The sequence below is a fragment of the Rhinolophus sinicus genome, chromosome 2 (genome assembly GCF_057876585.1).
Source record: "Rhinolophus sinicus isolate RSI-liver-muscle chromosome 2, RSI-T2T, whole genome shotgun sequence".
Taxonomy (NCBI): domain Eukaryota; kingdom Metazoa; phylum Chordata; class Mammalia; order Chiroptera; family Rhinolophidae; genus Rhinolophus; species Rhinolophus sinicus.
The window spans coordinates 26,188,537-26,208,146 of NC_142502.1; the positions used below are offsets into that span (position 1 = coordinate 26,188,537).

Here is a 19,610-nt window from a genome sequence, read left to right on the forward strand (position 1 = left end):
ATCTCTTACCCTGAAAGCACCTCGTGAGTCTTGACTTTCTTGAATGTCTGGTCACCAGTTCTGCTACTCATTCTCCTTTGATGCCTTTGCCTCAGCCCTTGTATTTGACACGCGTACCTCAGCCTGTGTTGTCTCTTCCCTCCCCCCCCCCCAGCAGTTATGCTCCTTGCTACTTTGGGCAATTCCCCTCCATGTTTCCAGGGCCCTCTCATCCTCAACAAAGTGAGACCCCGCAGACTGCTTGTCTTCTCAGTTTGTCTAGCGTGGGTACAGGACCTAGATAATTGCCAGTGGTTCTGAAATAAATGGGCTGTGAGAAAATCCCTCTCTGGTCTCCACCCCAAAACTAGTCTCGGGGAATGCATCATTTCCTTGATATCTTCCTAATTCCCATTACTGAAAATTTACAGCAAATAATGTGAAGGTGAAATTGTTTTCCATTTTAGCGACCCACTGATTATTTAGTTGATTTGAGTCTCTGAGCCCAGCCTCTATCCCATCTCCTTTTCCTATACAGACCTTCCATGAAAACTCAGTTTAGAGGGTAATATATATTCTCAAAGGTTTCATAATTATTCCAGTAAACCATTGGTAAGTATTTATGGGACATTTCTTCATGACTGAGACAGCAAGTATAGATTTTAATCTTTGAATGATGAGAGTATACATAAAAGTATAAAATAAGTAATGTACTGGGTCAAACCAATGTTCTCCTTGGCCCAGTACTATTCTCTCTGACAGAGACTGTAAAGATTGTTTGATAGAATAATATGGCGTTTGCTCTTCATGATTATATTTTCATAGGTTAACCAAATTTGAGTAACATCCCTCTAATAATCTTGTACAGATCTAAAATGTGGGAGATGTTATTGGGAGAACTCCCCACCAGTCATTCCTGGTTGTAAATTGTTCCTTAGATGGTGGCAGAATTGATTATTATCAGTCACCCTGTCTTCTGACTTGACAGCATGACCTTTTTTCAGAAGTTCTCTGATACCCTAACTCTGCTGCCCTCTTGTTCTGTCAAGTACTCCAGGGTTTCTCAACCTTGGCACTAGTGGCATTTGAGGCCAGATAGTTCTCTGTTTGGGGGGAATGTGTTGGCATTGTAGGATGTTTAACAGCATCTCTGGCCAGTATCCACTACATGCCAGAAGCACTAACTCCCTCCAGTTACAATAATAAAAAATGTCTTCCAAAATTCCCCTGGAGGTCAAAAATATAATCCAAAATTCCCCTGGGGGTCAAAACCACCACCCCACCCCCATTAAGAAACTGTTCTATTTTAATAGAAAAAAAAAACATATATAATATTGTGTGTGTGTGGATATAAGTGTGTTTTTCCTTAAGTCACAATTTTTCTTATTTTAAGATCCTGCTAATGAAATTTTGCATTTTTCCATTACCGACAAATGTATAAATAGTAGTGTTGGAATTATAGACCACCCTCCTTAAAAACAACAGTTTCTCATAAAGATGTATCCAGCCAGCTATGTGAGCCTCAACATGATGAGTTTATATAAAATGTGTCTTAATTTAATTTAGACATCTCTTAACTACAATTTGTTTCCTTTTCTTAATAAATTAACTGTATGCCACTCTTTATATGAACCATGGAAAATTAACTGTATGCTAATTTTCTTGTTATTACTTAGCAGTCTCAATAATGTGCTCAGTAATGGCCTCTTATTTTAATGTGCTTCTCCTTTAGTTCACATAAAAAGGGAAGAACCTCTTTTTATTTATTTAAATGTCTCTTTTATCCACTTTCAACATAGTGGAACAGATTTGCTTTTATCACTCTCTTACTAAACTTTTTTGTCTTTAATGAGTGTTTTCTTTCCTTTTACCCCTATTTCTGCTTCCCCATTACCGTGGGTATATTTAAGCAGGGGCCTCATACATAATGCTGTGTCTTACACAGAGGAGATAGAATATTTGATAGACCTCAGAAGGTTGATAACTCCTTTGTGAGAAAATGCTCTCTGCCCATGTCATGCCGGCTTGCAGTCACTGACTAGAAAGCACTATCGTTTCCAAAATAACTGCAGGACTGGACCAAGACCATGAAGGCTACCTATTTCGCTGTCCTTCAGCTCACTGGCAGGAATTAGTCTAAATTACAGGGGGTTTTTTTAATGGTTTCTTTTTTTGGTTTTTTGTTTTGTTTTGTTTTAATTAAAGTTTATTGGGGTGACAATTGTTAGTAAAGTTACATAGATTTCAGGTGTATAGTTCTGTAATACATCATCTATATATCATACTGTGCACCACCCAGAGTCAGTTCTCCTTCCATCAGCATATATTTGATCCCCTTTACCCTCATCTAACACCCCCTTCCCCACTTACATTTCAAATTGAATTTCTCCATATGAACAATCTTATAATTTTTTTATCATAACTTTTATAATTAACACAATAGCCTGTATAATTATTTAGTCTGTCATAGCTGATAAATTTATACATTATAAATATAAAACTAAAGTGTGGTTTGTGCTTGGATATACATGGTAGGTGGATATAAACCTATTAGAGACGACAACTAAAGAGCAAACCGAAAAGTAACATGAGCAAACAATTTTGTTTGAATTTATACGAATATATACACATACTGAGATGATGAAGAAGAAGAAATCAGTCGTTTAGATTTGGCTGCAGCCAGACTGTCCAGAATCTCCACTTGGTCAGAGGAATCTCTTTTTCTCTCATAATCATATAGCACATTGTTGGTCTCTTTCTACATTTATCACCTTCTGCCTCAGTGCCAAGTTAATATACCTACATTTATGAGCTTAGGAGTCACTGTGTCTGTTTAATATTTTTTGTTGAGAGGGAAATTGAAATCCTTGGTAGGAAGGTTTGGTAAGAATTGAGATTCAAACCAGAAGAAAGGAAGAAGGTGAAGAGACAGTAGGATCACACCAATCCATATTTATTGGCTACTAGGCTATCCTCCATAAGTCAACTTCAGACATACAGTTCCTGAGCTCTCCTACCCCCACAAATTGCCAATTTGATATACGCCAGATTAATGGTTCTCAAACTGCTATGCCTCAGAATCACCTTGGGCGCTTATGTAAAAATACCCATGCCCCACACTTGTGTTTATTGCAACATTATTTACATGAAATGGAAACAACGTAAGTGTCCATTGACAGGTGAATGGATAAAGATGTGCTGTGTGTTTGTGTGTGTGTGTGTGTGTGTGTGTGTGTGTGTGTACGTAATAGAATACTACTTGGTATAAAAAGGTGAAATCCTGCCACTTGTGACAATATGGATGGATATTGAGGGTCTATGCTAAGTAAAATAAGTCAAGTAGAAATTCAAATACTATATGATTTCACTTACATATGAAATATTTTTTAAAATGAAGAAACAAACCAAGAAACAATTCATAGAGGCAGACAATAGATCAGTGGTTATCAGAGGGAAAGTAAAGGGGGTCAATTGCATGGTGACGGATGGAAACTTTTGGTGGTGAACACAATGTCGTGTACTCGTATACAAATGTCGAATTATAATGTACAGCTGAAACAATTTTATAAATAAAATATTTTGTCTAAATTTAAAAAAAGAGACAATGCCCAAACCCTACCCTAAACACGCTAATCTTTGGCAGCTGCTCCATTATATTTCTGAAAGCTTTTTTTGTAGAAGCAAGAGTTAATGGAATTTTGTTAGAGAATGATCTTCCAGCCTAATTAGAGGAATAACGTATCTACTTCAGACCCCTTGATTTCTGAATATAAACTTCCAGTTGACTTGGCTGTATAGCAGTCTATAAGCCATTATGCATAGCTGCGTGAAACCAGCGGGAATCAACTTTACAATAGTGATATTCCCCCCAAACTTCTCGCATTAGTTTTATTGGATATTCTCGGTAATGATTATGATTTGACTGAGACAGAGCTCCCAAAAACTTCAATAGGTATGTCAGGAATAAGACTAAAGAAGGTAGCAACTAACAACAGTAGAGTAGTAATTTGGTGGAAAAGCCATGTTGAAAAACTCAAAGTCGATTCTCATTATTCACCGTAGTTATTTTCTATACATTTATCATGAACACTGAATCCATGCTTCTAGGAGAAATATAGGGATTAGGTTCCTGTGAACGCATGGTCCCAGCATTTTCATCAGTCAGTACATATTCTTGTTTTACACATATTGTGTCTAAAGACACTTTAATATATATTGTTGATTTATTAAAATCGAACTCATACCCCACAGCACTCTAACTTGTGCCTGAACAGAGCTTAACTAGCACATGTACTTTATCTGGAAGGCACATCAGCCTTCTTGAGCTTAGTCCCACTAGACGGCATCTCAGCTCCATGCTTAGGGACCATTTTAAACAGCAATCACCAACAAAACACAGTAAGTGCAAAAAACATGGCACTAAATGACCACAAAAAGGACGCTGGTTCACAATATGAGAGCTGAAACAAGACATTTGGAAACATGCCAAAGCATTGGAAGTTTCTAATGCTCCGACCTCAGCTGGGAATGTGTGCATTGGACAGCTTGATTTTCTCACAGCTCTATCTGTGCATGTATTTCAATGACTGTGAAAAGGCATCACAAGTACTGATGTGGGGGTTACAAATAAGTTATACTAAGTAGGTAGGTTTGCTAATAGGGAATCTACAAATAATGAGGATCAGCTGTATTTTGAAGCTGTATTAAAAGTATATAGTTGTTTCATAGAACCTATAAGTCTTTATGATAAAGATTGAAGAAGGAAAAGGTCAGGCAAAGGAAACTGGGTCAAAAGAAAAAGTGTAACCTACTACTCCTGGTATGGTTCATGCACTCGATTTTTCTATTTCTTCCTCTTTAGATAGAAATAAAAGGGCTACACATTCCTTGAAGACAGGGGCCATCTTGTTCAAAATTGAACCCCCAGCACGTAGTGTGCAATGCAGGTATCAATAAATGTTTACTGACTAAAGGACTGAAACAGGAGCAGCTGTACTGAGGTGTTTACCACTCTCCCAAAGCAGACCTGACCCCTGAAAGCAAGGAGAAATGCTCTCTTCTCTAACAGTGTCGTTTGGGGTGCTTCTCCAAATACCAGAATTTCGGCTTATCCCTTAAGATCTAACTAAAGACTCCCTCCTCTGTGACTCCTCAAAAGCCTCCAGTTACAATTCAAGACTTCTCTCTTCCTAAACATTTCCTTTGACCTTGGTTATGACGGCACCTCCCCTCTACCCTTTTAGTTGTACCCATGCTTTTCCCCATTAGTCCAAGCTCCTTGAGCCTGCTCAGCTTTGTACCCCTCGGGGCATCTGGCACAGTGCCTTGCTCCAAGGGATGTGCCACAGCTATTTGTTGTTAATGGGCACAGTTAGTACCCAACACTACAACTCATGCATCACAATGAAAGCTTTCACTATTTATTTCTAGAAACTGCATCTTAATGCAGAGGGATATTTTGTCGTTATGGAAAAGCATTATAATTGGAGGATTACTCATCAAATACAACTCACCCGTAATACTAAATTCTAAAATCAAAAACTCAACATCAAATTTATATGAATATTTAAAATCGTAAAATTGTGCTCCTGGAAACAGAATTTTAGCAGTAGTCGAAACCTGAAAGAGCTGGCTAGTCCAGTGGTTTGTAAACTCCTCTGCAGAGACCTATCCCTCGGAGCTCTGGGGGGGGGGGGGGGGGGGGGGGGGGGGCTAGGAAGGCAAGGTTTTCCAGGACACCAAACCTTGCTTCGCCTAGAAGAATGCTACATTTCAGTGTTTATACATGAGGCTTTCAAACAAAGTTGTACTGAAAAATTGTTCTGCTGTGAAATCACTTTGAAAAGCAGGATTGTAACCTTTAGGCTACTTCTGTAACCTTGGTGACTGGGCCTCCATTTCCTCATCTGTAAAATACGAGAGTGGTGCTATGATATTTCATGCTTTCAATTCTGAGCCCCACCTGTCCATTTTCAGGTAAAACACAGACCCCAAGAGAAGTGGCTTCCTCAGGCCACAAAAAGAGTTAATGAAAGAACCAAGACCAGATTTAACCATTAACTAATTTAACCATTAACACTAATTGTTTTTTCTCTGTCTCTTTTTTTAAAATTCCTACACAGTGGGTATAAACAAATTATGGATATTATATGGAAAAGGTAGATGTCAGGAGTTATATAAACAGCATGTGAAAACAGAGCTATACTGTATCATAAATTTGCCTCATTTAAAGCTGGTGTGCTGGCTACAACAAACATTAATTGAACACTTACCTAATTTTACACTCGTTCTTCAGGTTTATAGAAATATTGGGGTGAATTGTTTGCATGTCCCATTTCTCTTCTACAAGCTGTTGATGAGATATTTTCTTATTGGCAAATCTCCATGGAATCAGTGAAAGCATTTAAAATCATTCCATTAGTCATCCCTTTCACGTTTACATCTCACTACATTTGAATTTAAAAGCCTCACTAAGAAGTGAGGTTTGGGGAAGCTGGATTCTCTACGTTCTGGTCCTTTCATTCATCTCCTTTGCTTTGCTCCTCTCCCTCTCTTTATCCCCTCCTCTCCAAATAAAGGGGATCTATGAAAAAAGGAAACGAAGTCACAAAACACCTGTCTGAGGGGTGTGTGTGGACAGAAGGGAAAGATGGGTAGTGATGCTCCTTGGCCTTGTTGATGGTGGGGGGTGCTTATGGGCTGACGGCACTCTAGCCTTGGGGGCTTTTTTGTTTAAAGATAAAATAAAACAAAACAGCTCACAGAGACACCTCCTTCCTCCCCCTCCTTCTGCCTCCTTGAGTAACTACCCATAGGGCGCATTGCTGCTGAGACCATGGAATGAGTGAGTAAAGGTGTTGAGAAGTGAAGTATTGGTCCTAATTCAGTAAGTGTCCTTTTACAAATAAGTGTTAAAACTGGGATTCATAAGATTCGAACACAAGTGAAGTTAAGCCACCTTTGTATCGTGCACCTTTGGATATGTCAGTTGCAGTAATGCAACAATACAGTAGGAAAGATGGCAGGGACAGTGTTGAACCTAGTTAAGACAAACTTTCTGAGGACATCACAGCATCCATTACACATGAACAGACTATTAAAAGCAGGTTTGGTAAATCCTGCATGTGGCAATATGTTATTTCTCATTTGTCAACGTCACATTGTAATTAAATGTAAAAAGTAATTAAAAGTAACATAGACTTCATGGTATATAATTCAGTCTGACTTCTCTCTCAACCTCAGGAGTAGTTCAAATTCTAATTAGAGCCATTATGTTTCTTTTAATTCAGTAGTTTTACATAAATTTCATACATATAAGTATATTTATGGTGAGATGCTTGTCTTGCCATGGGTAACGAGATAGAAGTAGTGCTTAGACCATGTAAAAAATAAAGCGTCTTACTTTTAATTTTATGGCTGTGTTTTTAATTTACTTCAAAAGTCTGGAAAAAAAACTGAAGAAATTCAGTTATAATTGATGCTTTTTGAGTTAGGTTTTGATGGTTTTCTTTGCTTCTTGCTCTGTGGGGTTGAAGACAGGTAAACTGTTCTACAGTCTGAATTCATCCTTGAATTTGAATTTTCCATATTTTTGTACTTTTTCCCCAAACACATTTTTTATTATTAGTTTCAGGTACACAAAACAATGTAATAGTTAGACATTTATCATTTATATCCCTCATACTGTGTCAACAACCCCTCCCCCATCCACCACTATCCCTCTGACATCACACAGAGCCATTACATTACCACTGCCTCTATTCCTAACGCTGTACTCTGCTTCTTGTAAATATATATATATATATATATATATATATATATATATATATATATATATATTTATAAACTTGTAGTTGACATTCATTATTGTTCAGCTTCAGGTGTACAGTGCAGTGATCAGGCATCTACATCATCCCTGAGGTGGTTTCCCTAACAAGACAAGTGTCCATCGGATACCCTACAAAATCTTTGCAACATTATTGATTATATTCCCCAAATTGACTTTCGTATCCCCGTGGCAATCTTGTGGTTACTGACTGTGCTTTCTAATCCCCTCACCTTCCCCCTTATCCCCACCCATCTAGCAACCCTCAGTTTTTCCTCTATGTTTCTGAGATGGTTTCTGATTAGTTCATTCATTTATTCTGTTCTTTAGATTCCACATATAAGTGAGATCATATGGTATTTGTCTTTCTCTGTCTGACTTATTTCACTTAGCATAATGTTCTCTAGGTCCATCCATGATGCCCCCAAACACACTTTAATTGAGTCAGATCACCTTCACTGGTAGAGAAAACAAGGTGTTATTGGTTCTTTTGTTCTATGAACTTGGGTCACTTACTATCGCATCCACCATTCACCACTAAGTCCTCTTGTTCATTAATTCTTCTTTTTAGCATGTGCTTGATTTAATGCTATACAGCTGGCAGTAGAATCACATAATTATGGTCCAGAAAAGCACAATATCTTTCTGAAATCTTTGATAAGGAATGTAATACTTATTTAAAGATACTCAGTGTCAAATCTCGCTGAAGAATGATCTTGCAGAAATCTGATTGTGCAGGAGGAAATAAAAAGTCAAAACAAGCTTCGGTAGAGATAAAGACAGGGAAAACAGTGGTTACTCAAACAAGTTAAGACGGAAAGAGAACGTTGTATTCCTTTTCTTTCGTTTTGTTTTTTGAGTTTTGTGTATTTAAATAATTAGATACGGTATATCCCTTTCATTTGTATATAATTCAGAACTTTAACATAGTAACAAAAATTTATATTTTTATGTGAATCTTATGAAATGGATCTGTTTCATAACATGTAATTATTTGTAAAAAAAAAATTTGCAGTCTATTTTATGGCAACATTGGGTTGATTTATACAATACTGTCTTATATCAAACACCATTTTCTCACAGTATAATTTGGAATTAATGTTCATATTCTGCAAGAACCATCTAATACTCAGTATAATCTGGTACCACTAAAAGTGCTTATTTATTTGTTTTCCTCATGGAGGTGCCATTTATACAGCAGATACTCTGAACAAATTTCATAGGAGATTTAAAGAACTTTCAGATTCAAAATTTTTCATATAGTTGAGTATCACTCTGAAAATAGAGGATACTAAAAAAATTACAAAGGAAAAATGCAATGTTGAAAGGTAAATTTAGAATTTAAGTAATATGCCATATAGTATTTGTAGATTATTTCAAAACTGACTTCTTACCACACACCTGAAAGCTGACTTTATTTATAAAGTGCTTAAACATTCTGGAGAACTATTAGTTTATTTATGTTTGGAACAGGCATGCTCTCTCCTCATTCAGCAAATTGGTGGGTTTTCAACATGTGACTATTATCTGTGTTGTCTTCTCTACTTTCTGACTTACTGCTTTTTTTTTCCTTCTTCTTTCCAACAGTCAGTCAATAAGGACAAGTCCAAGGATTTCAAATGGGGCTCAGACTCTATGACACAGTAAGTAACTTTTCTTCCTAAAGAATTTGCAGTGATAGATATTTGGGATTTTTTATTAAGGACAATTTCTCAATTTCCCTTTTCATAACATCACACTATAAGTTAAATTTCAGATAATTGATTTTTAAGAGTTTAGCTAGTTTGAGGAGAATGTTTTAATGGTTGGACATTAGGATGTGTTTGACAAAGTTAGAAGAAACAATATTAAACAAAATAAAAATAACACTACATTTTTGTTTTTATTGACCCATTTTGTCATTTATTTCTGTTTGAGTAACATTTTGAAATGACATTAAAAACAGGTAGATTATGTGGTAAAAAAAAAAAAATTACAAAATGCCTATTTTGGGGGCATTAAAGGAAAAAAAGCTAATACCCAGAACGTTATCATTGTATATTTTTCTACAAGTACCTAATATATTTGAACTGTTTATTTTAAGGTATTTACTTTAAAGGATCTTTAGGAACTTTCTGTGTTTTTGTTGGGTGCTTACTGTGTCATTTAATATGTAAATAGAAAAATCCCTCTTTCACCTCAAAAAAAATTACATCAAAAACATGCTCAAAATATTTCTCAATTTTTATCATTGCAGATCATTTTGTACCTTACTTTAAGCCCAAACTTTACATTCACACATCACTAGCAAACCGTCACATGAGTGTGGTGGCCTTGAACGGCTCAGCTCAGACATCTGCCCTGCCCTCCCATCCCGCCACCGTCATCCCCACTCGCACATGAGCCCATGCTTGCAGCATGTGCGCACAGATAACCCCCGCTGAATTTCCATCAGGAAAAGATTTGTTCCCATTAACCCTGCTGTACACTTTGACATTTGAAAAATACTGTGATCAGATTCTGAATCTGATGATAATCTGAATTACAAGAATTATCAAATGAAACTGCATCATTTCACAAGATACTTCATTCTACAGATAAAAAGATAGATACAATTTTTAAATGGTGTTTAAGAGTCACAGAATCATGACCTAGACGATACTTTAGAAATTTTCCTGTTACTGCCTCTGTTTTATAATCAAGAAAACTAAGAGGAAAGTCCTTGTGCCAGTTGCACAGGGCACATTTATGTCAGCTCTTGGACAAGACCTACATCTCCTGATCCCAGACTACTGTGTGTGTGTGTGTGTGTGTGTGTGTGTGTGTGTGTAACTACATTCAGTGTTGTCAGGCTCCTTGGTAAGGTACCATTTTGCTGTAAGTTAAATTTTTTTTCTGAGAAACTCTGTTAATGGTTATCTAACTATATATAGCACTGTAGTGCTTCAGAGCACACTTACTCACATTATGACATTTGATAGCAGTGAGAGCCATTGCCCTGGGACAGATGTACACCAGTATTTTGACCCCTTTTACATACGGAGAAACAAGATCTGAGAGGTTTCGACTTGTTTCAAGTCACTGCAAGTAGTAAGTGACAGACCCAGTATCAGAACACACGTCGTCTGTTTTCTAATCTATTTGTCCCATGTCCCTCTTGTCTGTCAAAAGGTACAAACACATATCCCAGATCTTCACATTTTTTAGTTTTTGTTGTATCTGCCCAGGTATGTTTTCAGTTCCAGTCTCTGAATAATTGAAATTTTGCATAATACAGTCACTGACCCTAAGGAGTTTATGCTCAACCACAGATTACATGTTTTTAAAAAAAGACGAACAATGAGAACAAACTGTATTTCAACAAACAAAAAAATGACCATATTTAATACATGATGGGAACATGCTCTCAGTGTCTTTGAACATGTTTTATAAAACATTTTAAACTTTTTACCTAATACGGAAATGAAAGACTCTGTAGTCATTCTGACTGCATTGGATACCTCTTTGCCGGTGATTCACAGATCCATGCCGTACCCTCCAGATTCACATTCAAAACACCTCACGAACATCCCAGCCAGCCTCTCAAGGCTGTCGGGACAGTGTGGCTTCTCCTTTTGACCTTAAGAATAAAGCTCTTAAGCTTCTGAAAACAAATTTTCATGAGATCAGATATGTCTAAATGCTCAAATTTGTCAAAGCCTTTGGGTTTTCCCTATACTTGTAGTTTCTTAGCAGTCAGTACGAATTATAATACATCTCTCACGACTGGAAAATTGTAAGCACTTGGAAGGTGGAAATACTACGTATAACCCAGTCTGTACAAAGAAAAGTCATCTCTTTATTTCTTTAATTTACTTAAGTGAGTCCTGTTGTACCCAAGTAAGTGGACAGAGACTAAGTTTTTTGTTTCTTTTCAGCCTTGCCATTCAATTTGCAACATTTGCTTATTAGTTGGTTAACCAAAATATATAAATGAGCCACTTAGGACTGCCTCTTACCACTTTCCACTTGAATCTCTTGTTCAGTTTTGTTTTTGTTTTTTAGGAATGTTAGTCACTTCTGTGCACACAATTACATACATTTTAGTAAAACTACACTCTCTTTTTAAGACATCAAGAAGAAACTTCTGTAGCTTGATTTAACAAAGACATGTTCTTGAATGTCTTAAACTTTCCCCTTTTGTACCGCTATGATGTTACTGTCTGCTGCCCAAGTTAGAGTTTGTAATGAAGTTTCTATAAGTATGTGGTAATCCTTGTAAGTAGTGTTAGTGTTCCCTAGTTACTGATATGTTCTATCATGAGTTTGTTGGGGTTTTTTAAAACATAGAATTCTTTATTTTATTTTTTATTTATTTTTATTTATTAATTTTTTTTTCAAGGGTGCAGCCCACAGTGGCCTATACAGGGATCGAACCAGCAACCTTGGTGTTACTAGCACCACACTCTAACCAACTGAGCTAACTGGCCACCCTAGAATTCTTTATTAGCACGTTGCGTACGGCAGGGTTTAAATCCTTCGTGAAGATTCTCGTGATCCGTACGCAACATGTTAACAGTGTTGGTCAGAGAGAAGTTAATTTACATCGTCAGTCATCCTAGAGTCCTTTATTTATAAACACTCAAATGTAAATAAATGAATTAATGAAATCTCTTACTAATATAGTGTAGCCATGAAAGTTAATTCCAACTATTCTATCACTTCTCCACTATATATTTTTTCATCCTTATAATAATCCTATTCCAGACTCCTTCAATTTCTTCTTGTGTACATGAGAAGGGGGTAGTTCACCTTTCTTCCCTAAAATACCCTGTTACTTGCAACTTTTTTTAAGTTCTCACCTTGATTATCCATTTTTCAGCTTTTTTCTCACCCTCTCCACCCCACCCGCATTGCTGAAATCAAAACCATCCATTGTCAGGTGTGTGATATCACAATATTTGTTATATATTCTTAAATACGTTCTTTATCAGATACTTGATTTGTAAATATTTTCTCCCAGTCTCTGTTTTGCCTTTTTATTCTCTTTTTGAATAATGACTTTCAAAGAGCAAACTTTTTTTAATTCTAATGAAATCCAGTTTATCGATTTTTTTTCTTTTATGAATAATGCTTTAGTGTAATAGCTAAGAAACCTTTCCCCACAGTCACAATGGTTTTCTCCTATATTTTCCTGTGAAAGTTTTATAAGTTCAGGTTTTATATTTAAGCCTGTGATCTGTTTTGTATATAGTATGAGGTTTGGATCAGAGGGGTTTGTTTTGTTTTGTTTTGTTTTGTTTTGTTTTGTTTTTTGTTTTGTCTAACCTGCAATTGGATATCCAGTTGTTAGAGCACCATTTGTTGAAAAACAATCCTGCCTCTCAGCTAAATGGCGTTTTGAACCTTTGTTGGAAATCATTTGTCAGTATATGTGTGAGTCTCTTTCTGGGCTCTATTCTGATCTATTGATCTACTTCTCTGTCTTCGTATCAGTAACACACTATCCTGATTATTGTAGTTTTATAATGTCTTGGAATCAGATACTATTAGTCCTCCAACTTTGTCCTTTTTTTTTAAGTTATTTAGCTATTCAAGGTCTTTTGTATGTCCACATGAATTTTAGGGTGAGCTTGTCAATTCTACAAAGCCTGCTGAAATTCCAATTAGTATTGCCTTGAATCCACAGATCAGTTTGGGGAGAATTGACATGTTAAGAGTATTCAGTCACCTGACTCATTAACATGATATACTTCTCCATTTATGTAGGTCTTTAATTTCTCTCAGCACTGTTTTTAGTTTTCAGTTATAACTCTTGCACATATTTGGCTGATTTATTTCTGCATATTTGATATATAAATGGTATTTTTCAATTTCAATTTACAATTGGTTATTGCTAATTTATAGATTGTTGTATGTTGACTTTTTATCATGCCACCTTTCTAAACTTTCTTGTTAGTTTTAATAGCTTTTGAGTAGATTTCACCAAATTTTCTATAGATATAGTCAAACAAATAAAGAGTAGTTTAATTTCTCCCTTCCCAATCTGGATGCCTTTTATTTATTTTTCCTTTGCCTTTATTGCAGTGGCTAGAATCTCCAGTACAACGTTAAGTAGAAATATAATAATTAGAGTAGCCATTGTCTTCTTCCTGATCCTATGGGAAATAAGTGGGAACGCATTCAATCTTTTTTTTCACTATTAATTATGATTTCATAGGTTTTTATTTGTGTTTTTATAAATGCCCTCTTTTGGATAGTTTCCTCCATTTTCTAGTTTGCTGAGTGCTTATGTCAGGAATGGATGTTGGATTTTTGTCAAATGATTTTTTTGCATTTATCAAGATAATTCTGTGCTTTTTTCATTTTTCATCTGTGAACATGGTAAATTACACTAAGTTTTCAAATGTTAAAACAATTTTTCATTCTTAGGATAAACCCCACTTACCAATTTTTAAAAAGCCCGCTTTTATAAATTGGTGGGCTTGATTTGATAGATTTTTATTTAGAATTTTTTGCATTTTATTCATGAGGAACACGGGTCTATAGTTTTCTTGTGATGTCTGATTTTGGTACCTGGATAAACTAGCCTCATGTGATGAGTTGGGAAGAATTCCTGTCCCGTCATTTTTCTGGAATAGTTTGTATAGATTTTGTATTATTTCTTCCTCTTGTGATTTCTCTATCTTTATTGATATTCTCTATTTGGTGAGACACTGTTCTCATACTTTCCTCGAGTTCTTTAAACATGGTTTCCTTTAGTTCTTTGAACAGATTTACAGTAGTGGATTTCAAGTCTTTGTCTAGAAAGTCCAAAGTCTGGGCTTCCTTAAAGACAGTTTGTGATTTTTTCCCCCTCTGTATTCTTCATACTTCTCTTGTGTCTTTGCATGTCTTGTAATCTTTTGTTGAAAATTTGACAGTTTAACTGATATAATGTGACACCTCTGGCAATTGGATTATTTCCTCTCCCCAGGGTTTATTGTTCTTGCTAGTTATTGTAGTTGTTCTTGTTAAGTGACTTCTCTGAGCAAATTCTATATTCTGTAATTATAATATTTGGCCACTGAAATCTCTCGATGGTAAAATTAGTCATCAGCTAGTAATTGCATGAAGCTGGAACCAGTAAGTGTCCCAGACTTGCTAAGGGGCTTTGTATGTTGTGCACACTTTTAACACTCAGCCAGGCAATTAACAACTCTATCTTAGCCTTCACTTCCTGCTCGCACAGAGTGTAAGGTCAGCCGGAGGTGAGAGCTTAAGGCCCTCTCAGGTGACAGCTTAAGGCCTTCTCGGGTCACTCCTGTGCATGAACACAGCCCTGTACATGTGTGACCCTCTAGACTCCCAGGATATGTCAGAAGCTTTTCAAAACTTCTGTGGACACCTTATTCCCCCAGGTTTTCCTTTTCAACTTTTTAGTCTGTTATTCACTTACTGTGTTATTCACTTACTGTTATTCACCACTCAGGTAGCTATGAAGTTAATTATGATTGTTTTCAACAAATGCTTCCCAGGGAAAAGCAAGCCCTTAGAGAGGTCAAGTATAGGTGGCCTTACAAGTGGTGTCTTCTAGGGAACCAGATAGGTCAAATAATTCTTTAGGAATGAGGCTTTGAAAGAGCTCTAATGCTATTCTGTTCCCTCCAGTGGCTGCCAGGCTGCTGGCTTTCACCATAAATAAAAGCTGTTTTTTTTTTAAGGCCACCATAGAGCTGGACAGTGGGGGATGGGATTAGATCAAGTTAAGCCACAAAGTTCAGTGTTCTTACAAGAGTCAACCTTTTTTCTTTTCTTTCCTTTATTTACTTATTTATTTATTTACTTATTCATTCATTTATTGAATAGACATTCCCGGATTGCTACAAGCTTTTGGCTAATTTACAGAATTCTGAAAAAGTGGATTCTAACCATATTTGCCAGTTTTCTCGTAGCTTATTCGAGGAAGAGAATTCTCAGAAGTCCTTAGTCCACCATTTTCGCTGATGTCACTCTATTTCTTCTTCAGATATTGGATAGACTCACCAGTGAGGCTATCTGGGCCTGGAATTTTCTTTCTTAGATTTTTAACTACAAATTTAATGTTTTAAATACAAGTAGAGCTATTAAGGTTATCTACTTCTTCTTGTATAAGCTTTGATAGTTTGTGTCTTTCAAAGAGTTTGTCCATTTCATGCAAGTTAAATTTATTGGCATAAAGTTCATAATATTCCCTCATCTTTTTAATATTGATAGAATCTGAAGTAATATTGCCGCTTAACTCCTGCAGTGGATTTTTTTTTCCCTAGTCTGGCTAATGTTTTATCAATTTTATTGATCTCCAAAAACCAGCTTTTTGCTTCATTGACTTCTGTTTATTGTTTATCTGTTTTCTATTTCATTGATTGCCATTCTGATATTTATTTCTACTTATTTTGAGTTTAATTTTTTCCTCTATTTTTAGTTTTTTAAGTGGAAACTGGTCATTCATCTGATAACTTTCTTCTCCCCTAATCTAAATATTTAGTGCCATAAATTTCCCAATAAGTACTGCTTTGATGATACTCCACCAATTTTGATATTTTGTGGTTTCATTTTCATTTCTAAACACTTTCTAATTTCCATTTGGATTTCTTTTTTGACTTACTAGTTATTTAAAAGTGAGTTATTTAACTTCCAATATTTAGGGATTTTTCCAGAGATCTTTCTGTCATTGATTTCTAATTTTATAATTTCACTGTGATCAGAGAACATACGTTGTATGATCTGAATTCTTTTAAATTTATTAAGAATTATTTCATGATCCTTAATATAGTCTCTCTTGATAAGTTTTAAGAACCCTTGTGTATTAGGCACTTGTCAACTGAAGTATTCTTTTATAAATAAATTAGATCACATGAGCTTGATAGTGTTGTATATGTCTTATGTTAACTTACTGATTTTCTATCTACCTATTTTATCAATTATTGGAACTTGGGTATTGAAATCTCCAACTAATATTTAGGCTTGTTTTTTTTCTTGTTGCAGTTCTGTTAGTTTTTGAGTCATATACTTTGAAGCTCTGTGTTAGGAGCCCATATATTTAGGATTGTTATGTTCTCTTGAAAGACTGGCACCCTTATTATTATTAAATGACTGTTTATTTCTGATAATATTCTTCTGCAGTTTACTTGGCTTAATATTAATAAAGTCACTTCAGCTTCCTTTTAATAATGTTAGAATGGTATATATTTTTTTCATACCTTAAATATAAAGACAAAAATAGGTAAAAGTTATTAAAGTATGTTTCTTATAAACAACATACAATTCATACTTTTTTTAAATCCAATATGATTAAATTTATATAGGGTGATTAGACATTTTAATTTAATATGATTATGTGGTGGAATTTTAATTTATCATTGCTTTTTATTTTCTATTTATCCTATCAATTTAATTTCCTTTTTTGTCTTTTTCTGCTTTCTTTTAGATTTAGTATTTTTTATCCATTTTATCTTGTTTGTTAGCTTATTATTTATACTTATTTTCCTGTTTTAGTGATTTTTTTAGGGTCTATAATACAAATCTTTATCACACAGTATATGTTCAAGTGCTTTAAAATAATATACTTCCATTTCTTCTCTCCTGACCTTCATGCTTCTATAATCATATATTTTATTTTTGTATGTTACAAGCCCCTCACGTACATTCTTATTTTTCCTTAAACTGTCATCTTTTGAAGATGGAAAATATGAAAGTTTCACATACTTGCCCATTTTGTTACCATTTCCAATGTTTTTCATTCCTTTGTATAGACCCATATTTCCATCTGTGGTTTTCCTTCTGCCTGAAGAACTCCATTTAACATTTCTTGTAGGGTTAGCCAGCTGAAAATGAATACCTTCACTTTTTGCATGTCTGAAAAGGTCCACTTCACCTTCATATTTGAAAGCTGTTTTCATTTGGTATACAATTCTGTGTAGAAAGATTTGCATTTTTTTCTGGCACTTTAAAGATGCCGCTCCAGTGTCTTCTCACTTGCATTTTTTTCCCAACAAGAAATAGGCTGTTACACTTAAACCGTATTCCTCTGTGTATCACCTGTTTTCTCCACTTTGCCTACTTTTAAGATTTCTGTTTAGCACTGGTTTTGAGTAATTTGATTATGATGTGCCTTGTTGTAACTTTCTTCATGTTTCCTGTGCTGGGGGTTGGTTAAGCTTAGATCTGTATGTTTATAGATTACATCAAATTTGGAACATTTGGGGCCACATTTTCTTCTGCATTTTTTTCCTATACCCCATTGTTTCTCTTCTCTTCTTTGAAGATTCCACTTACATGTATATTAGGCCATGTGAAGATGTCCCATAGCTCATTAATTATTTGGTGATTTGGTTTTTGTTTTTTTGTTTGTTTTTTATTCTTTTTTCTCTGTGTATTTCATCTTGGATAGTTTCTACCGCTATGTCTTTTAAGTTCTCGAACCTTCTCTCTGCAATGTCTAATCTGCCTTTAATTTCATCTGGTATATTTTTCATCTCAGGCATTTTAATTTTCAACTATAGAAATTCAGTCCGGTGTTCTGTATATCTTCCACGTGTCTACTTAACCTTTAGAGCAGGTGGAATACAGTTATAATAACGATTGTAATGTCTTCGTCTGATAATTCCAACAGCTGTGTCAGTTCTGGGTTGGTTTCATTTTTTTGTTTTTATTATGGGTTGTACGGGAGGTGCCAAAAAAAATGTATACAAGTGGACACGTTGGTCAGTGTTGCTCAAGCAGTAGTTCATCGTAATCAGAAGTGTCTGGATGCTGATGGTAACCACTTTGAGCACCTCTTGTAATTGCAGAAGTCAAATATGACTTGTATTCATCTTTTGTTACCAGTATTTTATTGAGTATTACAATTTTAATTTTTTTTTCCCTTTCTTAAAATGTGATACATTTTTTTTGGCACCCTCTATATTTCCTATTTCTTTGCCTCAGTAGTAAATTTTTATTGGATGCCACACATTGAAAATTTTATCTTGTGGCTGCTAGATACTTTTTGATTCCTGTAAATATTCTTAAACTCTATTCTTGAATGTAGTTAAGCTACTTAGAAACCGTGTGATTCTTTTAGGTCTTGCTTTTGAGATTTGTGAGTTGGGACTGGATCCATCTTTAGTCTAGGTCCACTCATTCCTCACTGCTGACACAGATCCCTTCTCTATTAGGTGCCCTCTCAGGGGTGAGGTCTTCCAGCCTGCCTGATGGGAATAGGCACCGTTGCTGGCCTCGGGTCCTTTCCTCATATGCATGCACTCATCAGTACTTTGCTGAATACTTGAAGGGAGCCCGATGCAGGTCTTCATGTTCTCTCTCTATGAGATTGTCTCATCTCTGAGACAATCACAGAGATTGTCTCATCTCCGTGAACTCGACCCACCTTGGTGTCTCCCTGCACTCCCAGCTCTCAGGGAGTCACCACACTTCACGTAGGTTTCCTTTCCCTGTGCCATGGCCTGGAAACTCTCAAGGTGATAAGCTGGGCCATCATCGGGCTCATCTCATTCATTTTCCATATCTTAGGGATCACTATTCTTTGTTGCCTGTGATTCAGTATCCTAAAACCTATTGGTTTGTATATTTTGTCTAGTTTGTTGTTGTTGTTGTTGTTGTTATTTCAAGCAAGAGGTAAATCTGGTCCCTGTTGATTCATCTTGGTTTCATGCAAAAGTTCAGACACTGTATGTATTGTCAAGGTAGCTTTCTGTTCGATTGCATATAGATTATGGTAGAGAAACAGTGGAGAGGATCATACAGTCTGGTTTTCCTACATTGGTCAGGGAAAGCCAAAGATGTATGTAAGGCAGCATTTTTAAGTCTTAAAGACCATGCAGAAACA

The 19,610-nt window shown here is 35.7% G+C and overlaps 1 protein-coding gene and 1 non-coding gene across 13 annotated transcripts in view; one reads left to right on the forward strand and one right to left on the reverse strand.

Moving 5' to 3' along the window:
* Positions 1-19,610, forward strand: part of AHI1 (Abelson helper integration site 1) — a 170,363-nt gene that overhangs the window by 143,020 nt on the left and 7,733 nt on the right. For all 12 annotated transcript variants that reach the window (XR_016020173.1, XM_088795441.1, XM_088795443.1 and 9 more), the window contains one exon: positions 9,392-9,447. Coding sequence is in view for 11 of the 12 variants with exons in the window: in XM_088795441.1 (XP_088651567.1) it covers positions 9,392-9,447 (56 nt within the window). In the remaining variant the exon portion in view is untranslated. The remainder of the gene's footprint in view (positions 1-9,391; positions 9,448-19,610) is intronic.
* Positions 12,179-12,252, reverse strand: TRNAT-AGU (transfer RNA threonine (anticodon AGU)). The gene has a single exon. It is a non-coding gene; the product is annotated as a tRNA-Thr (tRNA).